Source organism: Stegodyphus dumicola, chromosome 6, assembly GCF_044657685.1.
Source record: "Stegodyphus dumicola isolate Sdum_Otavi_A_Nest chromosome 6, ASM4465768v1".
NCBI classification, from domain to species: domain Eukaryota; kingdom Metazoa; phylum Arthropoda; class Arachnida; order Araneae; family Eresidae; genus Stegodyphus; species Stegodyphus dumicola.
The window spans coordinates 27,938,151-27,960,898 of NC_140773.1; the positions used below are offsets into that span (position 1 = coordinate 27,938,151).

General features: G+C 29.6%; 1 protein-coding gene across 1 annotated transcript in view; it reads right to left on the bottom strand.

Annotated features, from left to right (window-relative positions):
• Positions 1-1,703: 1,703 nt before the first annotated feature.
• The window catches only part of LOC118188096 (pleckstrin homology domain-containing family J member 1-like), a 42,135-nt gene continuing 21,090 nt past the window's right edge, over positions 1,704-22,748 (bottom strand). The window contains exons 4-8 of the mRNA XM_035358445.2: positions 18,765-18,855; positions 14,637-14,700; positions 10,416-10,521; positions 6,606-6,649; positions 1,704-2,034 (exon numbers count right to left, since the gene is read on the bottom strand). Of these exons, the coding sequence (XP_035214336.1) occupies positions 6,630-6,649; positions 10,416-10,521; positions 14,637-14,700; positions 18,765-18,855 (281 nt within the window). The 3' untranslated portion in view covers positions 1,704-2,034; positions 6,606-6,629. The remainder of the gene's footprint in view (positions 2,035-6,605; positions 6,650-10,415; positions 10,522-14,636; positions 14,701-18,764; positions 18,856-22,748) is intronic.

Genomic DNA, 22,748 nt, shown 5'->3' on the forward strand with positions numbered 1-22,748 from the left:
ATATTTATATATGTTTGGTGCAGCTGATTGCAACCAAAATACGAGGTGCACATCTACATGTTATAGCAGTCCTATATACCAAATTTCAACGTTCTGAGGCTACTCGTTTTTGAGTTATGCGAGATACGTTCGTACAGACGCCACGAAAAATTCTCTTCAGAATTAATTTTAAAGCAGTTTTATAATTTTTTTGGAAGAAACAAGTCTTTTATTCTGTCCTTACGTACAGATATCGCGCAAAAACATCATTAAATTGCATTCGATAGTGGTCAAAATGGATATTTTCATTGAAATATGCTGCCTGAAACTTTTCACGATTACAATACAGTCAAAAGTCGTTAATTCGGACACCCATAATCCAGAACCTCAAAGCTAAAATCTTTCTGCGCATGTGCCACGTTAACGCATGCGCATACGCGTTTTACACGTGCGTGCAAGACATTTACGACTGCGCATATGCGTCTGCTCAAGTGCAGAACACGTTTTCGCGTGTGCATTTAATGTATAACGGACGGTATAAGCTAAAATTATCTAATTATCTATTTCAGTTAATGTTGATGATTGCGTTGTTCCTTAATCTTCGAATTGGATCCGGCGTATTATTTTTTGCAGACTGTAAAAGCAATTTTATAAAAGTAAGCTTGAACTTTCGATTATGTCAAATAGAATTTCCGATGCTGGAGCTCCCAAAGGATCTAGAAAACGAAAGTATGTTTCGATGTCCATCAAACAAAAAACGAATTGCTCCAAAAATGGATAAAGGTATATCCTTTGTTTATCTAACCATTCCGAAATCTGTTTATCAATTTCACACTGCTCTGCGTGGGGGGGGGGGGACGTTGCGGCGCGCAATGAACTGGAAGTTGATCTGTAGGCACTATCGTTATCTTCAGGGCAGATGTTTTTATTTTATTCGGCTTATAATTCCTTACTAAATGTAGTATTTAATCTCGATGTACTCCGTCTTTGATATGATTTAAATCAAATTCCTCGTCATTATAAATATCACGAATACAAATCAAATAGTTTTCTGGTTGCAATTCTCTAATTTCGGCTATGCGTAAGGTATGCTTTACGCATGCGCGCGTTGAAAGAAATGTTTAATAAAGTAAACAAATAAATATTAAGCTTCTTTTTTTGTAAATTTTGATACCCTTTAGATCAAAATTGCTCATTATTTTATAAATTACGGTTTCATATTTTTAATTTTATAATTTCTGCATGCCATCTTACCAGATTTAAACTGATGATCTATAATCCGGAATCGCCGAAGTCCCGACGAGTTCGGATTAAAGACTTTTGACTGTACTTACTTTTTACTTCGTACAAGGAAGTAAAAAAGGCATCTTTCAAATAGACATACAGCAACTTGTATACTTACTTCTTCAATAAAACTTTATAAAAATATTTTAATATTTTGTAAATGTGTTAATAAAAATATGCATTTGAAAATTTATAAATATTCTGCTGTGTTTCTCTGACGTGTTTATGCAGAAATCAGCATGCTATTTCTAATGCATAGCATACTAAAAAATATTTTTAAAAAAACAGCATGAATGAAAAAATTTCCTAATATACCATTTTTTACCATTCAAAATAAACTAGATTTCTTTTCATCTGTATAAAGCACATTTCTTCAGTTTTAGAGTTAAAATGCATTGTACTATTGATTTTAATTCATAGAATAATTTGATGTTTTCAAATACTTGTGAATTTGGATTTAATCAAGCATCAATCATCAACAACAATTCTTAAATGTGACTTTATGCATTGAATTTTTTTTAAAAAGGACAAAAAGTTTATATTTATACATAAAATTTACATTTGTAAATATGATCACAAACTATTGTATCAGTATTTAATTACAATAACAATGAAAAATATAATTCAATAACATGAAAATACATATAAAATACTGGCAGGAAAATATCCAGAATTCTTTATAATCATTAACATCACTGATGCTTTATCATTTGTCAAATATAATCAATCCAAATTTTCATCAGAAAAAGGCACTCTAAACATGGTCCAATACTGAAAAGAAATATATAAGTTATTAAATGAATTAAAAATGAAATTAATGACATCTTTTATAGAAACCAAAATACTATTATATATAAAAATGATTAAATACACACAATTCACATTTTTTAATTACTTATCCAAATTTTATACTATCAAAAAATCTTCATCTACAGATTTTACTAATACAGTCAAAAGTCGTTAATTCGGACACCCATAATCCGGAATGATCTATAATCTGGACCTCAAAGCTAAAATCTTTCTGCGCATGCGCCGCGTTGACACATGCTCATAGGCGTTTTACGCGTGCGCGCAAGACATTTATGACTGTGCATATGCGTCTGCGCAAGCGCAGAATACGTTTTCGCGTGCGCGTTTAATGTATAATGGACGGTATAAGCTAAAATTATCTAATTATCTATTTCAGTTAATGTTGATGATTGCGTTGTTTCTTAATGTTTTAATTGGATCCGGCTTATTATTTTTTGCAGACTGTAAGAGCAGTTTTATAAAAGTAAGCTTGAACTTTCGATTATGTCAAATAGAATTTCCGATGCTGGACCTCCCAAAGGATCTAGAAAACGAAAGTATGTTTCGATGTCCATCAAACAAAAAACGAATTGCTACAAAAAATGGATAAAGGTATATCCTTTGTTTATCTAACCGTTCCGAAATCTGTTTATCAATTTCACGCTGCTCTGCGCGGGGATGGGGGGGGGATGTCGCGGCGCGCAATGAACTGGAAGTTGATCTGTCGGCACTATCGTTATCTTCAGGGCAGATGTTTTTTTTTTATTCGGCTTATAATTCCTTACTAAATGTAGTATTTAATCTCAATGTACTCTGTCTTTGATATGATTTAAATCAAATTCCTCGTCATTATAAATATCACGAATACAAATCAAACAGTTTTCTTGTTGCAATTTTCTAATTTCGGCTATGCGTAAGGTACGCATGCGCGCGTTGAAAGAAATGTTTAATAAAGTAAACAAATAAATATTAAGCTTCTTTTTTTGTAAATTTTGATACCCTTTAGATCATAATTGCTCATTATTTTATAAATTACAGTTTCATATTTTCAACTTTATAATTTCTGCATGCCATCTTACAAGATTTAAACTGATGATCTATAATCTGGAAAATTCGATAATCCGGAATCGCCGAAGTCCCGACGAGTTTGGATTAAAGACTTTTGACTGTAGACAATTTTTAAGCATCTGTTTGAATAGCTAAATGAACAATAATTATGAATTTAATAAAAAAACTACTTTATCACATTATTCTTAGTTGTAATTTTATGCACAGATACTGCATTATATTTTACATTCGAAGATGAATTTTTATTTATCACGAAACAGTCTAGTGTTATTATTATGCTTGAAAAATAGAATTTAATCAAAATCAAACAATTTCCTTCATTAGATGTGAATTACAAAGAAGCTTGAATGTTTAGTGCTTATATTAGTATTTCTGCTTTAGTCAACAAAAGTGTTCACAGTTCCATTGCAGATGCTATGTCAAAATTCTCTCTTTCTGCTCAAATATTGCTCTTTCAACAACTTCTGTCACCAGCTAAGGCATATTCAATAATTAAATAACAAATAAATGCTACTTTAATCCAGAATTAATAAAGAAATATCAATCATTCTACACAACATGACTTAATAAATAGCTTTTAAAATTCAATTTTTAACAATGTTAAACACACAAATTCTATATACAAATTTAACTTCTTAAATAAAATCAGACGTGGAGACAGCTACCACTAGACCATGTTTCCACCTCAAATATCAAAAACTGAATTGCAGTTTGAATGCCTTATATCTACAGATTACTAGTAACATCTTTAAAAGCAATTTGTATATTATAGTTTATATATTTAATTGCTACTAAACAGGCACAGAATGAATTAAAAAGTGAAATTTTATCAAATTATTACATATCAATAAAAATTATGTAAAGTTAATGTATTCTAAGAAATTATTCTTGATGAGTTGGAAAAGTAATTAAGTAAATATAAATAAAAAAACAACACGAATTATAAATGTGATTTGGAAAAAGCTGTTTTATCTCTGTCAAGCTCTCAAAGCTGTTTTATCACTGTCAAGCTCTCACCTTTCTCAAGAGGATAATTTTCATAGGCTTCAGTAAACAAAAAATATGTTCATATGATTATAACTGAAAAAGGGGGATTTTGATATGATATATTTCAAAACAATTTTTCTTCCCTTTTCCCCCATAAGGACTCATCTTCTTTCATTCATATGCACTTTTTTAATGTCTTTTTTTTTTATCACACTTATTCCAGAAAACTGTTTATTCTGCAAAAACAGAAGAGCAAGTTACTACAAAAAAAAATTTTAACTAGCAATTTCTTTATAATTTTATATTATAAAAGTTACTTGCTTTTATTCACTGTAACATTCAGACAAAACCAATTAATATCTCACTGGAAAGCTTTCAACATTTCCACAAATTCTTAATCATTCATAGTCCAGATAATGTTCCATACAAAGCTTATTGTTTTTGTTCTGGTGATATTCTTATTTTTCTCGCCATTTCTTGATAATTATTCCAGAAATGGTTAACTGTGGTTGCCAATGTTTATTAATGAAGTTCCTCGCAAGTGTACCATCAAAGAAGTTCATATTTAGAGATATGTCATTAATTTCAGCAGAAATTCTATGGTTTAATATGATTTGGAAGCACTTTCTTATTTAAGAAAATTTCACATGTCAAAAAATCAAAAATTACATCCTAATCAGAAAATTTTCAGAAATCTTTATAAAATAATTATATACAATTTGGTACTCTTCAGTTATTGGCGCCAAATTCAGAAATGTATGTATGGATGAATGTATTCATATATGCATGTATATATGTACATACATATGTATGTGTGTTATGTATGCAATGTATATATGATGGTTATGTATATGGTTATGTATGTATGATGGTTATATATATGTAAATTCTCTCTTTCTGCTCAAATATTGCTCTTTAAACAACTTCTGTCACCAGCTAAGGCATATTCAATAATTAAATAACAAATAAATGCAACTTTAATCCAGAATTAATAAAGAAATATCAATCATTCTACACAACACGACTTAATAAATAGCTTTTAAAATTCAATTTTTAACATTTCAATGTTAAACACACAAATTCTATATACAAATTTAACTTCTTAAATAAAATCAGACATGGAGACAGCTACCACTAGACCATGTTTCCACCTCAAATATCAAAAACTGAATTGCAGTTTGAATGCCAGATTACTAGTAACATCTTTAAAAGCAATTTGTATATTATAGTTTATATATTTAATTGCTACTAAACAGGCAAAGAATGAATTAAAAAGTGAAATTTTATCAAATTATTAAATATCAATAAAAATTATGTAAAGTTAATGTATTCTAAGAAATTATTCTTGATGATAATTCTTGATGAGTGAATGTATGATGGTTATGTATATGTGTGTTATGTATGCAGTGTATGTATGATGGTTATGTATATGTGTGTTCATGTATGCATATATATATATATATATATATGTGCATACATATGTGTTTAACACACACATATATGTATATTTATGAGTACCCATAATTTATACATACACAGATATGATATTCAAATAATATATTAAAAAATGAATTGAAAACTTAACATATATCATTATGCTAAAATTTGCATATATCATTATACTAAAAATTTAATAAGGTACTTTGGTTTTGTAAGGTACAACCACTTGCCACATAATGTCCTTGTCTAAACTAGATATAACAAGCAGAATTTTTCTGTATTTTTTAATTTTTCAAATTTTGAATACTCAAAATATTTAGAAATATCTGCTATGAATCAAATAAGATGGCTAATATTCTATCAAGATATCAGTAATGAGCACATTTCAGTATCTTGGCAGGCACTAATTCAAATCCGATGCAGGAGTATTTTTAAATGACTTAAAAGACACAATAAATATATCACCATGTGTCCTATATTGTTTATTATGAAATACCAACTGTAAATATACAAGTGTATTTAGTGTATTTTCCCTTTACATTCTTAAATATGTTAATTTTTCTTTATTTTTACGTTTATTATAATTTATTATAAAATAAATATAATTTATTATAAAATGAAGTAATACTTCAGGAGATAGTATGGAAAACTCTGAATTTTTTTTAATTATTAGTTATTCTGAGATATTTCTTGATCTACCAGAGGGTATACCCAGAAAAAGCACTTTCTTAAGATTAGAATTATAATAAAATAACATACTTCAATTTTCATAAATTAACATAACACATATCATCAGTACCATACCAAAACCACAAAAGTACAAAAATGTTGTTTTGAGAGAAAAAATGCATATAAAAGGAAGAACTTAGTTGTAATATCTCTCCCCCTCCCCCCATATAGTCTAAAGCACTGAAAAATAACCTAGAATAGGGAAAAAAACAGAAAAATACATATATATTTGTCATTTTTATTAAGATATCAACAATACAGTAAAAATTTAGTTTTTCATCAACTTTACTAATGATATTATATTTTGAAAAATTTTTGCAAATACATACATACTGCACTTTACCTCCTTCAGTCTACAGAAGATTTGCATACTCTATAATGAAGAATACAGAACTTAAATTAAGATCATCTATTATGCAGACAACATTTATAAACAATACCATTATTTACACAGTACAAACATGGAGAACTTCAGAAGTTTTATGTATTCATCAAAACTAATATTATTGAAAAATTTTGAAAACCAACATTTACAATAAAAATTAGACACATTTCATGTTACAGTACGTAACTTCATAAAAAGTCTTTATTTTACTTTTGCCTACCCATGCTGATGTTAGATTCAGTACTTGGCAAGAAATAGTACCATGGATTTTGGTTTCAAAAATAATTTCAGCATACAATAGATAAATTTTTAATGAATCATTAAGGCCTAATCAGAACTGCTCTGAAAAACCAAAAATTCAGCATTTATGATTTTCCCTGAAAACTTAGTATAAATAGGCACCAATTAAGATTTTCAATCAGACAGATGCTGGACTTATTGGCAAGTGCAGACACAACATATGTGCATACTTGATAATGGTCAGACAAAATTGTGATATAGGATTTTCATAGTTCAGTATGGTGATTTATAATTACACTGTGAGTAACAGATGTACAGTGAGTTAAAAAAAAGGGTGTTAGTTCTAGATCTTCCATTTTAGTTGGTCACAAAATTTACTGCATTTATCCCAAAAGCTTATATTATAATATTATTAGATTCATATATAGTTTGAACATATGAATTTTCACATAAAATTGAACATTTCTGAAATGACATACCATTTTTTTTTCATAGTTTGATTCTATGCCTTAACTTGTGCATAAATATCAAATTTACAACTGTTGAATAAAATTAAAAGTTAATTTGAACAGAATTTCAATTTAAAAGTTCCTGCATTTGTTTCTACATTTCTTTTCTGAGTGTAGAACAGTATGAACAGAAGACTATTAGGAAAATACGTATTACAGTTTGAACAAAATTAAAATAAGTACGTTGAAACAGATTTGCAATACATATGTAGCTACAAAATTTTATATTACCCTTGGATTTAATTTTGAATGTAAACATTAGTATACAAAATAATTACAATTTTAAAATAAAGATTTTTGCATAGGATATTAAATAATTACATAAAGCATTAAAACATATTTCATTTCTCATACTCATGGTATAAAAATACAAGTGCTTAAGTTTTTAGCACCTGCTTACAATTTCCTTTAAGAAGCCTTTCAGAAATTCATAGTTTTTACTTTCTTTCAATGTTACAAAACATTTTGTGGATGTATCTAAGCATTAAAATTACATTTAAAACAAACCTTTTGCTTAAATTTTTGTGCAAATTTTATTTTTTTAATGTTTAATAAATCACATAACAAATTTTAATCTGCAAATCATGCAAGAATTACAGGCTAATTTGTGAATGATCATATGTATAAGTTAACTTTTGATTATAAATTTTGTTTTCCAAAATGATTATTCATTGCTTGCAACATCAATAGTTAAAATCAGAAATACCTTAAACAGAAATTACAAAATATTAAATACTGAACTGGTTAATGTTGTAAGTTTTACGCCTAAGACATCAACTAAAAAACTGAATCAGTTTTACCCTAACCATGTAATTTATAATTACAGTAGTTAATTCTTCAATCACATACTTCATCACAAACTTCAATGCACATCTTTTCTATTACAGTCATTCAACAGATTTTTGAAACAGTAATAAGTTTTTATAACTTGTTTCAAACAAAATATGTAAGAAAGAAAAATTTTCACTGTCTATTTTTAGACTTCTAAACCGTCTACGTAAACAAAGTTTATGCATTATCTAAAAGCATATAAAATATGTTAATTCTAAATTTATTTATGATGATTCGTCATAATGTTTGTTAAGAAACCGACATATCATTTGCTTTGGTTATATTTTAATGGCACTATTAAATTTTGATTCTTTATCTTCATTGTTATATGATTTTCCCTCAAACATACTCCTGTAGTTTGAATTTATTATTCTATATTTCAATAAATAGTTTTTAACCATTCAGTAAATTACAGAACAAGTTTAATGGTGTAATGTTCGCATTTTATGCTCTAGTTGATTGCTGACAACATTTATTCAAATAAAAAAGCATTTTATTTCAAAATAAATCATATTTTGGGTCAAAATATAAATGTTAGAGAAACAGTGCTATATATCCTAACTTGCACTTCCGAGACATGAACAACGCAAGCTGAATTTTGTCAATCGGCCAAGTAAACACGAAGTCAATGCCAATCGGCCAAGTAATTTCTTTTTTACTTGCTGTACTTAATGAATTTATGTCAAATAAACATATTCTGAATTTTCTGCATGCAGTTTTTCATGCCTTTTATATAATCTAGCATTCATAACAGTGTTAGTTGTCACTCCTCTCTCCTACATCTTCAATTAACATTTGATTTAATAATATAGTTAAAGGAAAACAATATTTTGAACTCAAACTAAGATTAAGTGAAAAAAAAGTTATTCCATCAAGTACAAGAAAGGAATCATGAAGTAATTTCACAGCAAGAATCTTACAGCTTTCTACAAACAGAAGTTGGATTTGCAAATGGTCTGGAAATGGTGATCAGAGTATAATAAATCCAGTCAATATGCAGGTGAAGAAAATGCTAAAAAGCACAATAGTGGATCAGGTCAGCAACCAGTATTTTTTTAGTTGGGAGATATCTGCAAATGGATTGGTAACAAAAGAGGACAGAACTTGGTTGTATAGAGGGCTAATATTCATGCAATTGCCCTTGTAATGACACCAAAGTTAGACATATCCCTAGAAGAATTTAAAGCATCATAACATTAGATGAATGGCTTCCTTCAGTAATGTAAACTGTTTCTACAGGAAATGAGGTTACAAGAAATTCAAGCCAAATTCAGGGTTTGGAGCTTTATTGTTATATTCATGATTATAGGAAGAAATATAGATTGCTTTAAGTACATAATCATAAAACTTTGTGCATGAAAAAATAAGACATCGCTAGAATATAAGCACTAATACATCTTGTAAAGCATAAATTAATGTAATACCTGGTCTTATTTTCAAACAAATAAGAATAGGAGTTCCAGAAAAATATGACCAGGAAAAAATATATAAGAGTTGTTCTACTAAATAATTTGGACGATACTGCTGTGAGACTTCAGTTTGAAAATCCAAAAATTAAATACTATTACATTATTTCATTAATAAAAGAAGTTCTTTCTCAAAGATATTTTAAAAGCATTTTTCACTTAATTCAAGAATAAATACCTTCAGCATGCATGCATCTTCTATGGCTTTTCCAATGTGATACATATGAAAAAAAGTTTCTAGATATAAAATTTGAAAATCCTTTGTCTAAAAAAGATTCTTTGTCTGTTGGAATTAAATTTTGTTTTTATAGCTATTTATTTGCCTTTTACAAATCATTTGCCCTTCCCTAAAGCCAAACATACTAAATTGATTTTCAGTACTCCACATTACCATTTCTCCAGAAGCCATAGCTTTCTTTTATGCATCTCAAAGCAAATTCCAAACAGCATTCCTTATTTATCACACTCACAGAGGGTTTCTTTCTAGGGACTAAATTATTTAATCAAAGTAGCGAAGGTAATTCCAATAGGCTTCTTTGGACAACTCTTTTCTACAAAATATTCTACCTCAGAATATAATTTTTTATGATAAATAAATTATTCATAAAAAAGAAAATTTGAAAAAAATTACAAAAAGTGAGCATTTAGTAATATAATTATCAGAAAATATCTTAAATATAATAAAAATTTAGGATATACTGAGCATACCTGTGTTAGACTTTGAGAAATAATGAACACGATTAAAATAACTGTCAGAATCTGTTTCTTCTATACTTTTCTCATTTAAGTTAGCAGAAAAAGAAGCAAGAGGATCCTATAATAAAAAGAAAGAAAAAAAAGGAAATGAAAAGAATGGTGAAAACACACTTCAGTATATTTGTTCAGGTATCCAAAATTTAGTCATATCCTGCTTATATGTTGAATGGTATTCTGATTTTTGCCCTAGGGTTCTTGATGGTGGTGTGCAATCTACCATTCCCATCAGCACCAAAATTTTGCTTTTAAAATTGATTACAATTTTCAATTTAATTTAAAAAACTCTTATGTTATCTTTTTTACATGATTTCAAAACTTTAAAGTTTTATTCGATATAGGGTAGGGCACAGTGCCCAGCTGTTTAACACCAATACAAAGAATGAGCACATTAGGCCATTCCTCTTAGACAGTCATGTAAAGAAGCAAGTACAATCATTCTTAGTGGTCAGTCCATCCCTTCTGCACCCATTAATTCAATATTTGTATTGCTGGGGCTTTATTTAGTCCAATACAATTTCTTGGAAGACTAATCCTTGGTCTCCATAAACCCCAATTTTCCTCTATCAAAATCTGAAATTTGTTGGAATAACTGTTGTTTTTTACTAAACTTCTCACGAAGACACACAATTCCAATATTTGAAACAACCTACTCTTCTCCCTTTTTATATAGTTTACTAGACAGTGTTACATGTATGCTGCAATGCTAATCATACACAATATAGTGCAAAACTCAAGCCTATCTGATGCTTCCTAAATGATGTTGCTTTTTGGATGGGCAGTAGTACATATGATGGATAAAATTACAATTTGTAATTATAAGCATATTTTAGATGAATCGTATTGCATATTTTAAAAGAAAGTAATAAAGGGAAAGGTCCAAACCATGGCCTTTATGCTTTATAATTTATCATATATAATTATTATCATAAACGTGAAATAAAATGCTCATGATACAAATTTAAAATTCACCATTTTTAGTCTGAACTGGAAATCATTTCAATTAATGTTTATTAATAATCACTGATATCATGAACTGAGAAAAGACTGGAAAAAAACCCATGGCAACACTTAACATTCTATCGGGAGTTCTAAAGATATGCTGCTTTTGAAAATTTTGTGATTGTTAAATCATTGATTTGCGATTCCAAAAGCAGATTTAGACTAAAAGCCTATGATCAATTCAGTATTTTCAGATGAAAGCACGACAATGGATATATACATAAGCATGTATAGTTATCATTTTCTATTTGTTCATGGGAGAACAAAATAATAAATGAGTAATGCTTATAAGTAGCATTTAGCTACAAAGTTTGTAAACATATTAGATTTTATTTACAAATAAATGATCAACCAATTCCATATTTTAAATAGCAACAAGCTATAAAAGAAGTATCACTTGACCTTTACTTAAAGCTCATTGTTGTTTAAAATATGAAATTGGTGGGAAGTCATGTGCTGGCTTAATCAGAATTTTATTTCTCAGTCAGTTTTTATGATTTTTTATGAAGAATACTTGTTTTTAGTACTGTAAAGAGAACAAAAACTTTAGTCTCTTGAAGGCTCGCTGTAGCAGGATTTGACTGTATTATATACATACACTTAAAAGTGGTAAAAATTCAAATTTCAAGAAAATATATCTTTCAAGAATGCAAAAACTGAAACATTATGTATATATGTAATCCTCTCTAATATTATCTCCTTATTTTACTTCAGCCAACCAACCACAGGCACCCTCCATAAAATGCAAATCATATATGTTGAGTAATTTCAGTTGCTGTCCATGAGGTGCCACATACATACAATGACTGACTACAGCCACTCACAATTTTGCTCACTCTATTCCTAATTTTGCAGTTGCACTTTGAATGTTCAAACTTTTCTTACGCAATTTGTTCCTCAGGGGTGAGATAAGCTACTAACAAAGAAATACCATTTTACTTGCATCTATTTCCTTATTTACTTTTAGCACATGGTTCAGAAAATCTTCCCTTATCCCAAGGCATTCAGAAAGCAAGCTTCCCTTTTTAGCTTAAAAGCTTTTAAAATGGATCTGTAAATGGATACATTTGCAAGAAAAAATTTTTGAAGACCTAGGAAAGCTTTCTCTTTAAGCTTTCAAAAGTGTTTGGGAGCCATATAAATACTGGCCACACTGGAACCTTGACTTTGTCAATTCAGTTATTTTTGTTATGAGCCTATTCAGTGATTGGAAGCTATATGGAGCTCCTGTTCAGTTATTATTGATTTACATTTCATGCTGAGAATAATTTTGGTGATCTTGAATATTCTTCTCCGAGCTACCACCAATTTCAGTAAAGTATTAAGTTTTCTCTGTTAAATGGCATAATTATTAAAACTCATAGCACAAAAACAATAAATATATAAATAAAATGTAAGTGATAAAATAAATTTTTATATTACAGATATTTAACAGATGATGTTAGAAACATGTATTAATCACATTAAGGCTGTGAATGTTTATAAAATTATTGGTTACATATATTATAAATTTAAAAACATAAAATATTAAATTGATCATATTAGGTTTCATATTAGTAATTGATCTGTTCATGATTTTGGGGGGCATGGTCTGTAGTTGATGAAGCAATAATATTGAAGATCTTCAAGAAAATGGGGATATTTAATGCTCATAACAGTTCTAAATATCATTGTATGTGGGAAGACAGAGTGAATGATGAAGATGATGGTGTGGAAAACTGTTAATTAGCAGCCAGATCCAAGAGATGGAGCTAATAACTTTCCCTCTCTCATTTAATAGGAGGCATAATCTGAGACTAAACCACGACAGTCCATCTCTTGGAGTCATAGGTGAAGCATTGAACTTCGGTGCACAGTATCAACTGATTTCCCTGCAAATTAGCATGTGTATTAATAACATGGATACCAGCCTGTGATTACACTTTGATATGTCGAGGGATTCACATCTGATATTTATTTTTGTAACTGATATATATGAGCTAAACTAATATATCTTCTAGTCCAATTAAAGCAGTGAATGTAAAAACAGGTATGTTATCTGGTGGAGCACTGCATGGGAATTGTACCTGATAGATAAATCAGAGTCATAGGTAGGGTTTTTAGTACCTGGGGCAAATAAAGATTTTGCACCCCCTCCTGTTTGCCAAGAATGGAAAACATAATTCTAAAATTTTGTAACATCAGTTTTATGCTCCATAAATGCTGCACTTAGGGACAGATGCCCCCCCCCCCAGCTACATCACTGACTGGAGTGCTAAGAGCGTACAGTGTTTGGATTTCTCATTGTAGCAAGTTCTGGGTTGCACATTTGAGGTGCTTGCTGTTATTACAAATAGCCAAGCTGTTATGGCTGTATTTCTACTGTTCCAGAAAACCCAGTACTGGATTTACTCTATAGTTGTGGACCACCATTCCTTTTGTTGTACATTACTTTATTGTTAAATTTACATAAATGTTATGTTTTTTGCTGCAGAGTCTCATTCCCTGGATTATTTTATTTCTATGTTTAAGCAAATAACATTACGATGCATGGAGCAAAGACATCAGACAGGATTATATATAAGTCTGAACACTGTTACTTTAGCAATTTTGTGGCAAATTATTACATTCCTGCAGAAATTTCACTGCAGTTTTTTCCACTGCTGGAAAATTCCACTTGTGCATGTTTAAAATTGAATTTAAGGTAAAAAAATATCATCGCTATTTGCATATAAAAACCAGTGAACTTTAAATAAAACAAACACACACCCCCCCCAAAAAAAAAAAAAAAAAAAAAAAAAAAGAGCTTACCAGAATGGCAAAGTTGCTTGATTAAATGATTATTATAAGTAAGGTTGCCTGAAGAATGGTTATGCATGTGTTGCCAGTGTTTAGCATATATTGAAAATTTGTCTACTTCTAATTAAGGTGGTTGTGATACTATACACCAAGTACCAAAATTTCAACCCAGGGTTAAAATACAAGCAACTAAGCAATATTTGAAATAGTCAAATAACCCCAAATGAAATCTTAGCACTATAATGCAAAATACAGGGAATGCAAAATACAAAACAATTTTAACTTATTTTAAATAACTTACATTAACTTATTTCTAAGAGGAAAAATTTGTTTTATTCTATGGAGTAGTTTTTTCATGACCAAATCATAGTTCTGTATATAATAACATAAACTTACTGATCCTGTTCGCTCTAGAAGAGTAGTTTGCAACTGTTTTAACATTGATCGTTGGTGTTCATAACTGAAAAATAAATATCATCAAGAGCATCAATTTAAAAATACATAATTTTATCATGAAAAATGGCAATACAATCATAACTGCATAATTTTAGGAGCACCAATTTAATAAACACATAATTTTATCATGAAAAATGAAAACAAAATCATAACTGCAATATTCATATTACATATTTTACACACAGTAATATATACATTCCATATGTTTCTCGTCTTTTTCAAAATTATCCCACATGCACCAGACAAAAATAATATGCTCTGTCATTATTTAATTTTAATAACATTATAAAATTGCAATCTGTTCTTGCATATCCTTCTCTACTATCAGATGAGTAAAATTTTGGCCTTTACTAAGTTTTGCTAGTTATATATCAGAATAGAGAACTAATTTCATAAAAATTAACTCATTTCAAGTTGAAAAGCAAGTAGCCACCAGAATCAGAAAATATTTATGCCACAAACAAATAGCAAACTTTGGAAGATATTTGTAGGGAAAAGGTCTCAAAGCACTATTTTTCACGTTTCTAAACACACTTTCATTTCACTGTTCTTCTAAAGAAGGGATAATCTCAAATACAGAAGTCCTATATAGTATCATGCAAACCAGAAATCACTGTTAAAGTTATGCTAAAAAGAGTCCATTAAATTGACCTCGGGCCTATACAGAGGTCAATCTGAATAAATATGGCACACATGCAGCATGTCAGTTAGCAAAGTAAGGAAACTATTACAAGAGAAAAAAAAAATATTTAAAATCTCATCACATAAATAAAAGAACTATTACAAGAACAATATTTAAAAATACCTCTAATATGATTATTTACATCCCACACATTTCAAGAAATTGATAATACAGTACAAAGTTTTTAATCCGGACGTCCATAATCCGGAATGATCTATAATCCGGACCTCAAAGCTAGAAACTTTCTGCGCATGCGTATGTGTTTACGCATGTGTATAATACGTTTACGCATGTGCATTTAATGTATAACGGACGGTATAAGTTAGGCTAAAATTATCTAATTATCTATTTCAGTTAATGTTGCAGACTGCATTGTTCCTTAATCTTCTAATTGGATCCAGCTTATTATTTTTTGCAGACTGTTAGAGCAATTTTATAAAAATTAAGCTTGGACTTTCGATTATGTCAAAAAGAGTTTCCGATTCTGGAGCTGCCAAAGGATCTACAGAGCGAAAGCATGTTTCGATGTCCGTCAAACAAAACGTGGAATTGCTGCAAAGAATGGATAAAGGTATGAAGAAAGTGACAGAGAGGTTAGGGAACACGAAAAAATTTCGATTGACAAGTTAGTCGGTATTCTCGGCACAGCAATTACAGGACTTGAACAGCGGAACTTTGTAACTGAACAAGAAATTATGTCTGTTTATAGAATTAAAGAGAAAGTATTAGCACAAAAAACGAAGCATCTTAACTTACATTGAAAGAAATGTTTAATAAAGTAAACAAATAAATATTAAACTTTTTTTTTTTGTAAAATTTGATACCCTTTAGATTATAATTGCTCTTTATTTCATAAATTATGGTTTCATATTTTTAATTTTATAATTTCTGCATGCCATCTTACCAGATTTAAATTGATAATCTATAATCCGGAAAACCCCTAATCCGGAATCGCCGAAGTCCCGACGAGTCCGGATTAAAGACTTTGTACTGTATTAAAAATCCATTAGTTATTCCAAAAATTCTATTGAAAACTTAGGATAAAATTATACTCTTGACAGACCAATGGCCTTAGGTTTCAAAATTTATAAAGATTATTACATTTATGACATAATAACTGAATGAGAATTATTAAACCTGCATTTCTTGCAAACAGCTGCAAATAAAACATGCAACTAAAATTTATATATTAAATTTGAATATCAGACAAAAACACTAATATTGTAACTATTTCAAATGAATATTAAAATATTTTAATTTAAGACATCCTAAGCTTCTAAGAATCCGTACCTACAAATAATGTAGAATCTCAAACTATGATTTCTACAACAATTATCTTCCTGCATGTATGATTTACCATAGACATCATCTTCTCAGGCTGTAGGTCTTTTCTTCAGGTTCAGGTCTTTTCTTCAGCCCTGAACTTGTGACTCAAAATGTATTTAAAAGAGCCAACATCTTTTGAATACTCTTGTCTACACAATAACAAACTGAGACCACAGGAAATGTGGAGAAAGAAGATGAAAATAAAAATTAATAAGAAATGGTGCCAAGCTTTACTAACCATTTTGAAGCTTGATATAAAGTTAAAATATTTTTCTATACCTAAAATTAAAACCAAGTGGATGAGGAAAATATTTCAAATCTTGCCAAGTCACATTTTAAATAAAAGAACAATTATGCCATAAAATTTTAATATGGTGTATTCTTAATGAAAGTAATAAATGTTAAATATTTAGACAGGTTGTGATTTCAATACAACTAAATTTACCAATGATATGCCCTCTAAAACTACAAAATGCTTTCAGTATCTATGAATTTTGCATGCCAAGTAAGTGCTACCTTATCAATTAATCTAATATGGTACAAAGCCTAAAATCCTGATGTCTAATATCCAAAATTATGTAATATCTAAACTTCTGGACAATCAGCATCCCCCCCCGCCACCAAAAAAAAGGGGGAGAAAGAATTAGATTCCGAAAGTAGTGTTGTTCTTTATGTATCTGCAGTAGACATTATTTTCATAATAAAGTATGCAAAAGGTCCTTATTCTTAATTTCAGTTTGGCACTAAATAAAATGCCTCCATATTAAAAAACACAATCATTAACTACCTTAAATCAATACTATCAATAATTTATTGGCTCCAAAGCCATCATTTTGCTTTGTGTGAATCTCAAATCAAAATATTTACCTTCAAGTTATATAATATACTTATTTTACACCTACTGAATAACATACAACTGATGACAACCTAGCCTTCATTTTGTGATTTTTTTTATTTCATCAACATGTGACCATCAATTCATGGCAGCTTGAGAAATGACTCCAGCAGCAATGTCTAAAACACCTTTTTTTTTAATTGATAAGGAGCTTATGAGGAGAAATTTATTTTCATATTCAAAGTATAGATTTAGTAAATGATATATTCATAGGCCAAAAGATTACATTAAGTGTCATTTGAATTAAGAATTACTAATTTATTATTTAGATAAGCCTTAAGTATATATGGAGTTTATTTATTTGGGACTCGTACAAGCCTTAAGCTTATGTGGGGAATAGACATAATCATAATAAATAACTAAGCTAATTTAATTCAGGCTTAACTTCCTCAGTGCAGAATTCTTATAAGACAAAATTTAGTGGAAAAACATGTCTTAGTTTCCAATCTCATGATACATCGTGAATAGACATAGTGGATGGGTAGCTAAGCATTAAGATATGCTAAAATGAGACACTACTCAAAATCAGTGGCTATCTATTCTAAATATAAAAATATTACTACCAATAATGAAGAAAGTGACAAAGAGGTTGCTACAAAAGGCAAAAATCTATAGCAATCTACTCTAAATGAAAAAGTATTACTATCAATAATGAAGAAAGTTACACAGAGGTTGTCGAGAAAGAAAAACTTTGAAAGCATTGAAAATTTTGTGGGAATTCTCAACTCAGCAACTACAGAATTTGAACAATGAAACATTGTAACTGAAAAAGAAATGTCTAAATAAATTAAGAGATTTATTTTTGTAAATTTTAATACCGTTTAAAATCATAAATGCTTCACTGTTTCATAAAAAAATATTACTTACTTAAATTTTATAATTTCTTCATATCGTCTTACTAGATTTAAACTGATGATTTAAAATCTAGAATAGTCAAAGTCCTGAAGAAAACGGACCTCACACTCTCCTGAAGAAAACGGACTGATAAAATACATTTGTGTACTGCATTATACAAATGTATTTTATCAATGTTCATAGCAAACATGTACTATTTCCTTCACTATTCTAAAAATATTTTACTATGTAATATTACACTACAATAAATGAGAAACAGAAAATAAAAAAAAAAAAAACATTTCAAAACTACGAAAAGTGACTTACTAACCTGCACTCTTTTAAAGCATTAATCCAATCTTCCTTTTGTCTTGGCGAATGAGAACCAAAATAGTGTCTTCTCTCTAACTCATTTGCAAATGCTTAAAAGTAAAATTAATTTAAAATGAAATGATTTATAGTAGTTTGTTAATATTATTCTTCTACATAGTATATAATCTTTCAATCAAGATATGTCAAACAAAGTATTAAAATATATTAAAAAGCAACAGATACATATTTACAACAGCATTTTTTAAATATTTAGACAGCTATAAAGACAGATGGATATAATAACATAAAGCTGTCATTCATTGAAGTTGACCTTTATTTTTTAATACAAACAAAACAGTAAATAACAACAATAAATTCATGGTTGAAAAATTATGCTGGTGTTGGTGTATTTAATTATGGTAAAGCACACTAGGGCTATCTGCCTAAGGGGAGGGATGCCTTCGTGGAGGATTTTCTAAGGGAAACTGGCTTGTATACACATTACACATGGGGAAAACCACGAAAACACCTATGCAGCTAGCCCGTTCATGGGATTCGAACCTCGGACCGAACAACCAGTGTTCAGCGACTTTACCGCTCGGCCGCTGGTGGGCTTGAAAAATTATGCATTTTTTGCAAAGCACACAGGAATACAATATATAGAAACATAAAGACTCTTTACTGAAGGGCAACTGCATCAAAAGCCAAAAGAACTAAGTACTATTCATTCAAAATAAAAACATAGAACAAAAGATTTCAGTTTAGTTTTCTTTTATAAATAGTTTCTTGTATAAATAGTTCTGTTCTTTGTCCCACAAAAAGTTTAACATCACCTTGATGTTTTGATTTCTAAAGAGAGATTTGTTATACGTGATTGAATAAAAGATTAAAACTTTTGCAAGGAAATGTATGACTGAATATTCAAAAGCATCGTTAAAAAGCCATCTCTTCTATGTTAGCAGCTTTTTAAATCCAAAACCGGTGCAAATCCAAAATCGGTTATAACTAAAATGATCATGCTTCAGACAATTAAAATATTAAAATACATTATGGAAAAAAGGAAAAATCCAAAAGAATAAAAAGGACTAAGGAGTTCTGACCATTAAAATTATAATTATATTACATATATACATAGTGGTGTCATGCATAACCAAAAGAAATTCTGTATGAAAATTGCTCATTTCACAGGAAGCTAATTACTGGATGTTATTATCAAAATAACTTTAACCTGTTCTTGGAACTACTGAAAAAATTTGGAATGCTGTAAAATAGTTTACAGAATGTCAAAAATGCCAAAATTCTACCAGTATTGGAAATTGTAAGAAATTACTACTTTATTAGTGATACAAATATTTATAAACATCACATATGCATATTGTCTCAGAGTTTCAGTTAAATTTAGTTTGTCTTTTATTACAATGGAGATGGAAAACTCAATTATCCTTGACATTCTTGGATATGGCCTACCAGCGACCAAGCGGTAAAGTCACTGAACACTGGTAGTTCGACCAAGGTTCAATTCCCGGTGAACGAGCTCACTGCATGAGCATTTTCATGATTTTCCTCATGTGTAATGTATATATGAGCCAGTTTCCCTTAGAAAGTTCTCCACGAAGCATCCCCCCCTTAGGCAGATTACCCTCAAGTGTTTCCCCATAATTAAATAAACCAAACAAAATCAAACTTTCATGGATACTGCCTCTTTTTTGGAGGAGGTAGGGGGCAACAAGATTTAAAAGTGGTTCAAAGTTGACAAGTTGGTGCTAAAATAGTAGCTGGCATAGTGGCTGAATAGATCTACCACTTTGTTACCTCAGCTTGATGCTGCTAATTGGCTGTAAGTTCTGCAGAAGATAACTGCCACAAGTACGAACCCTTTGTGCTCCCTCCCTCTTCTTACAAAAATTCTTATTGGACATCCTCAAGTTCACTGGTCTTCATTAATATTAAATATATGCTTACTTGCCCACTCGATTGCTCATTAACTTGGTTTATGCCCAGATTATGCATTTTCGATATTTTCAATAGAATATAATAAAACATTAGCTCCATGTTTAATAGGTTAATAATATACAAAGATATTAATAATGGTTTGTAATGTGGAATCAAATTTGTTATGTGCATTTTTGGCCTGTGTAAAAGTTCATCAAGCACGACAGTTACTGAATCACTAGTGATTAAATAAAAGATATCTGCATTGTGCATTATATAAGGTTGTATGATGAGGATTAACTTTAAAATGTCACAATTTAAACTGATATGTTATGAATAATTACTACTTTTAGGACAGAAAGGAGAATTATCCAAATTAAAGCGAGGAAGTAAAAGGGACTGCTGCCCAATTAAAGTTAGTAGTTTGCATTTATATTTTATAGCTTACATATATATTTTAATTTATAAGCTACTAAATATATTAATGAAAGCAATAAGTATCTATCATTAAATAATGGAAAATTCTGTATGTGCGTATATGCGTATATACATAAGCTCCTCACTGTGGGATACTCATTATGCGTATATACATAAGCTGTGGAGAAACTGTGGCATACAGAGCCGCCACTAAATTTTTAACATACATAGTCATCCACTCGAATATGTGCACTTTGAAGCTTGAACCTTGGATTTGCTTTTATTTCACATTTTGTGTGAATTTAGGGACTTTTCTAATTAAAAAACTCAGTGATATAAAAGCATTGTACTGCCACTTGGCATTAAGTTATTTACATTTACAATGTTATCAGAAAATTCAGCGATATAAAGAAAAAATATGTTGTTACTCAGCAAAAGGACATATAATTTGCCTTTTGAATTTAACAAAAAACTCAGCAATTTAAAAGAAATGTGTTGCCATTGCTTGGATTAAAATATTTGGTACTGATGTAGTGTGTGATCTACCACTTTTGGTGAGCCATTTCTTAGATGGTGCCACAAAAATATAATTTTCAAATATGAAAATAGATGCCCATAATTAGAAAATAAAGCATTTGCTATGTGATACACCACTGTATAAATACATGAAACAAAATATATATAATTCTATTTCATTCTGCCAATAAATATTCTAAAATTACAGTACAACTGTCTAAGCAAATAAAAGTAAATTAAATTACTCAAATAAAAAAAATATTAATTAAATTAAATGCATTAATTAAAATAAAACACACACACATTAAAGTAAAATAAAACAATTACACATTATTTAAAATTTTTTAAAAATTGAAGCATTCAAAAGAAGTTAGGCACATTTTCTTAATTGCTTGCTCTGACCTACAAACTACTGTTTTTAAGAAAGGCTTTTAGATACACAACAAATCGAATGTAATTTTTTCACAGAACAATCTATGGCTCGATGTTAGGTTACTAACTATAAATATGATACAGAAATACTGAAAATATGATGAATGTAATTTAAATCAAAATAACAGCAAGCAGCAAATGAAAATAAGATCAGAACTATAGTTATTCTTGTATTAAGCAAAATGTTTAATGAAACATGCCTGTAGTATTTCTACAAATTTACAAAACTCTTAAAATGAAGGGTCCTGATTATCTGCCACTCTCTGAAAAGCATTTAAGAGTCAACAAACCATGTCACCAAACTGTCATATTGCCAAAATGTATTTATGAGGCAACCCAGGTAGGTGTGCCTTGGATTTCCATCTTCAAATTTAATGGTCATTTTTCTGATTAGTGTTTGCTTTTACTCTGAGTATTTTCTTGTAAGGAATTGTAATGAGGCTGTGGAGTTTGTCAGCTGATATAAAAAAAACGCTGCTTTTTTTTTCTTCAGAATTATGGCATTTTACCCAGTAATACAGAATGCAAAAATTCGCATTTCATGAAGTAGTACTTCTTAAAAACCAAATTTTATGTATTAAAAAAAATCTGCCAATTTTGAGCAGCTGTTTGGTGTTTTTTGGTGTTTTGGCCTTCTTGCTTTTTAAGTTTTGTCAGTTTATTTCTCTTTTATCAAGTTCTTAATACATTACCATTTAGAAAGTGG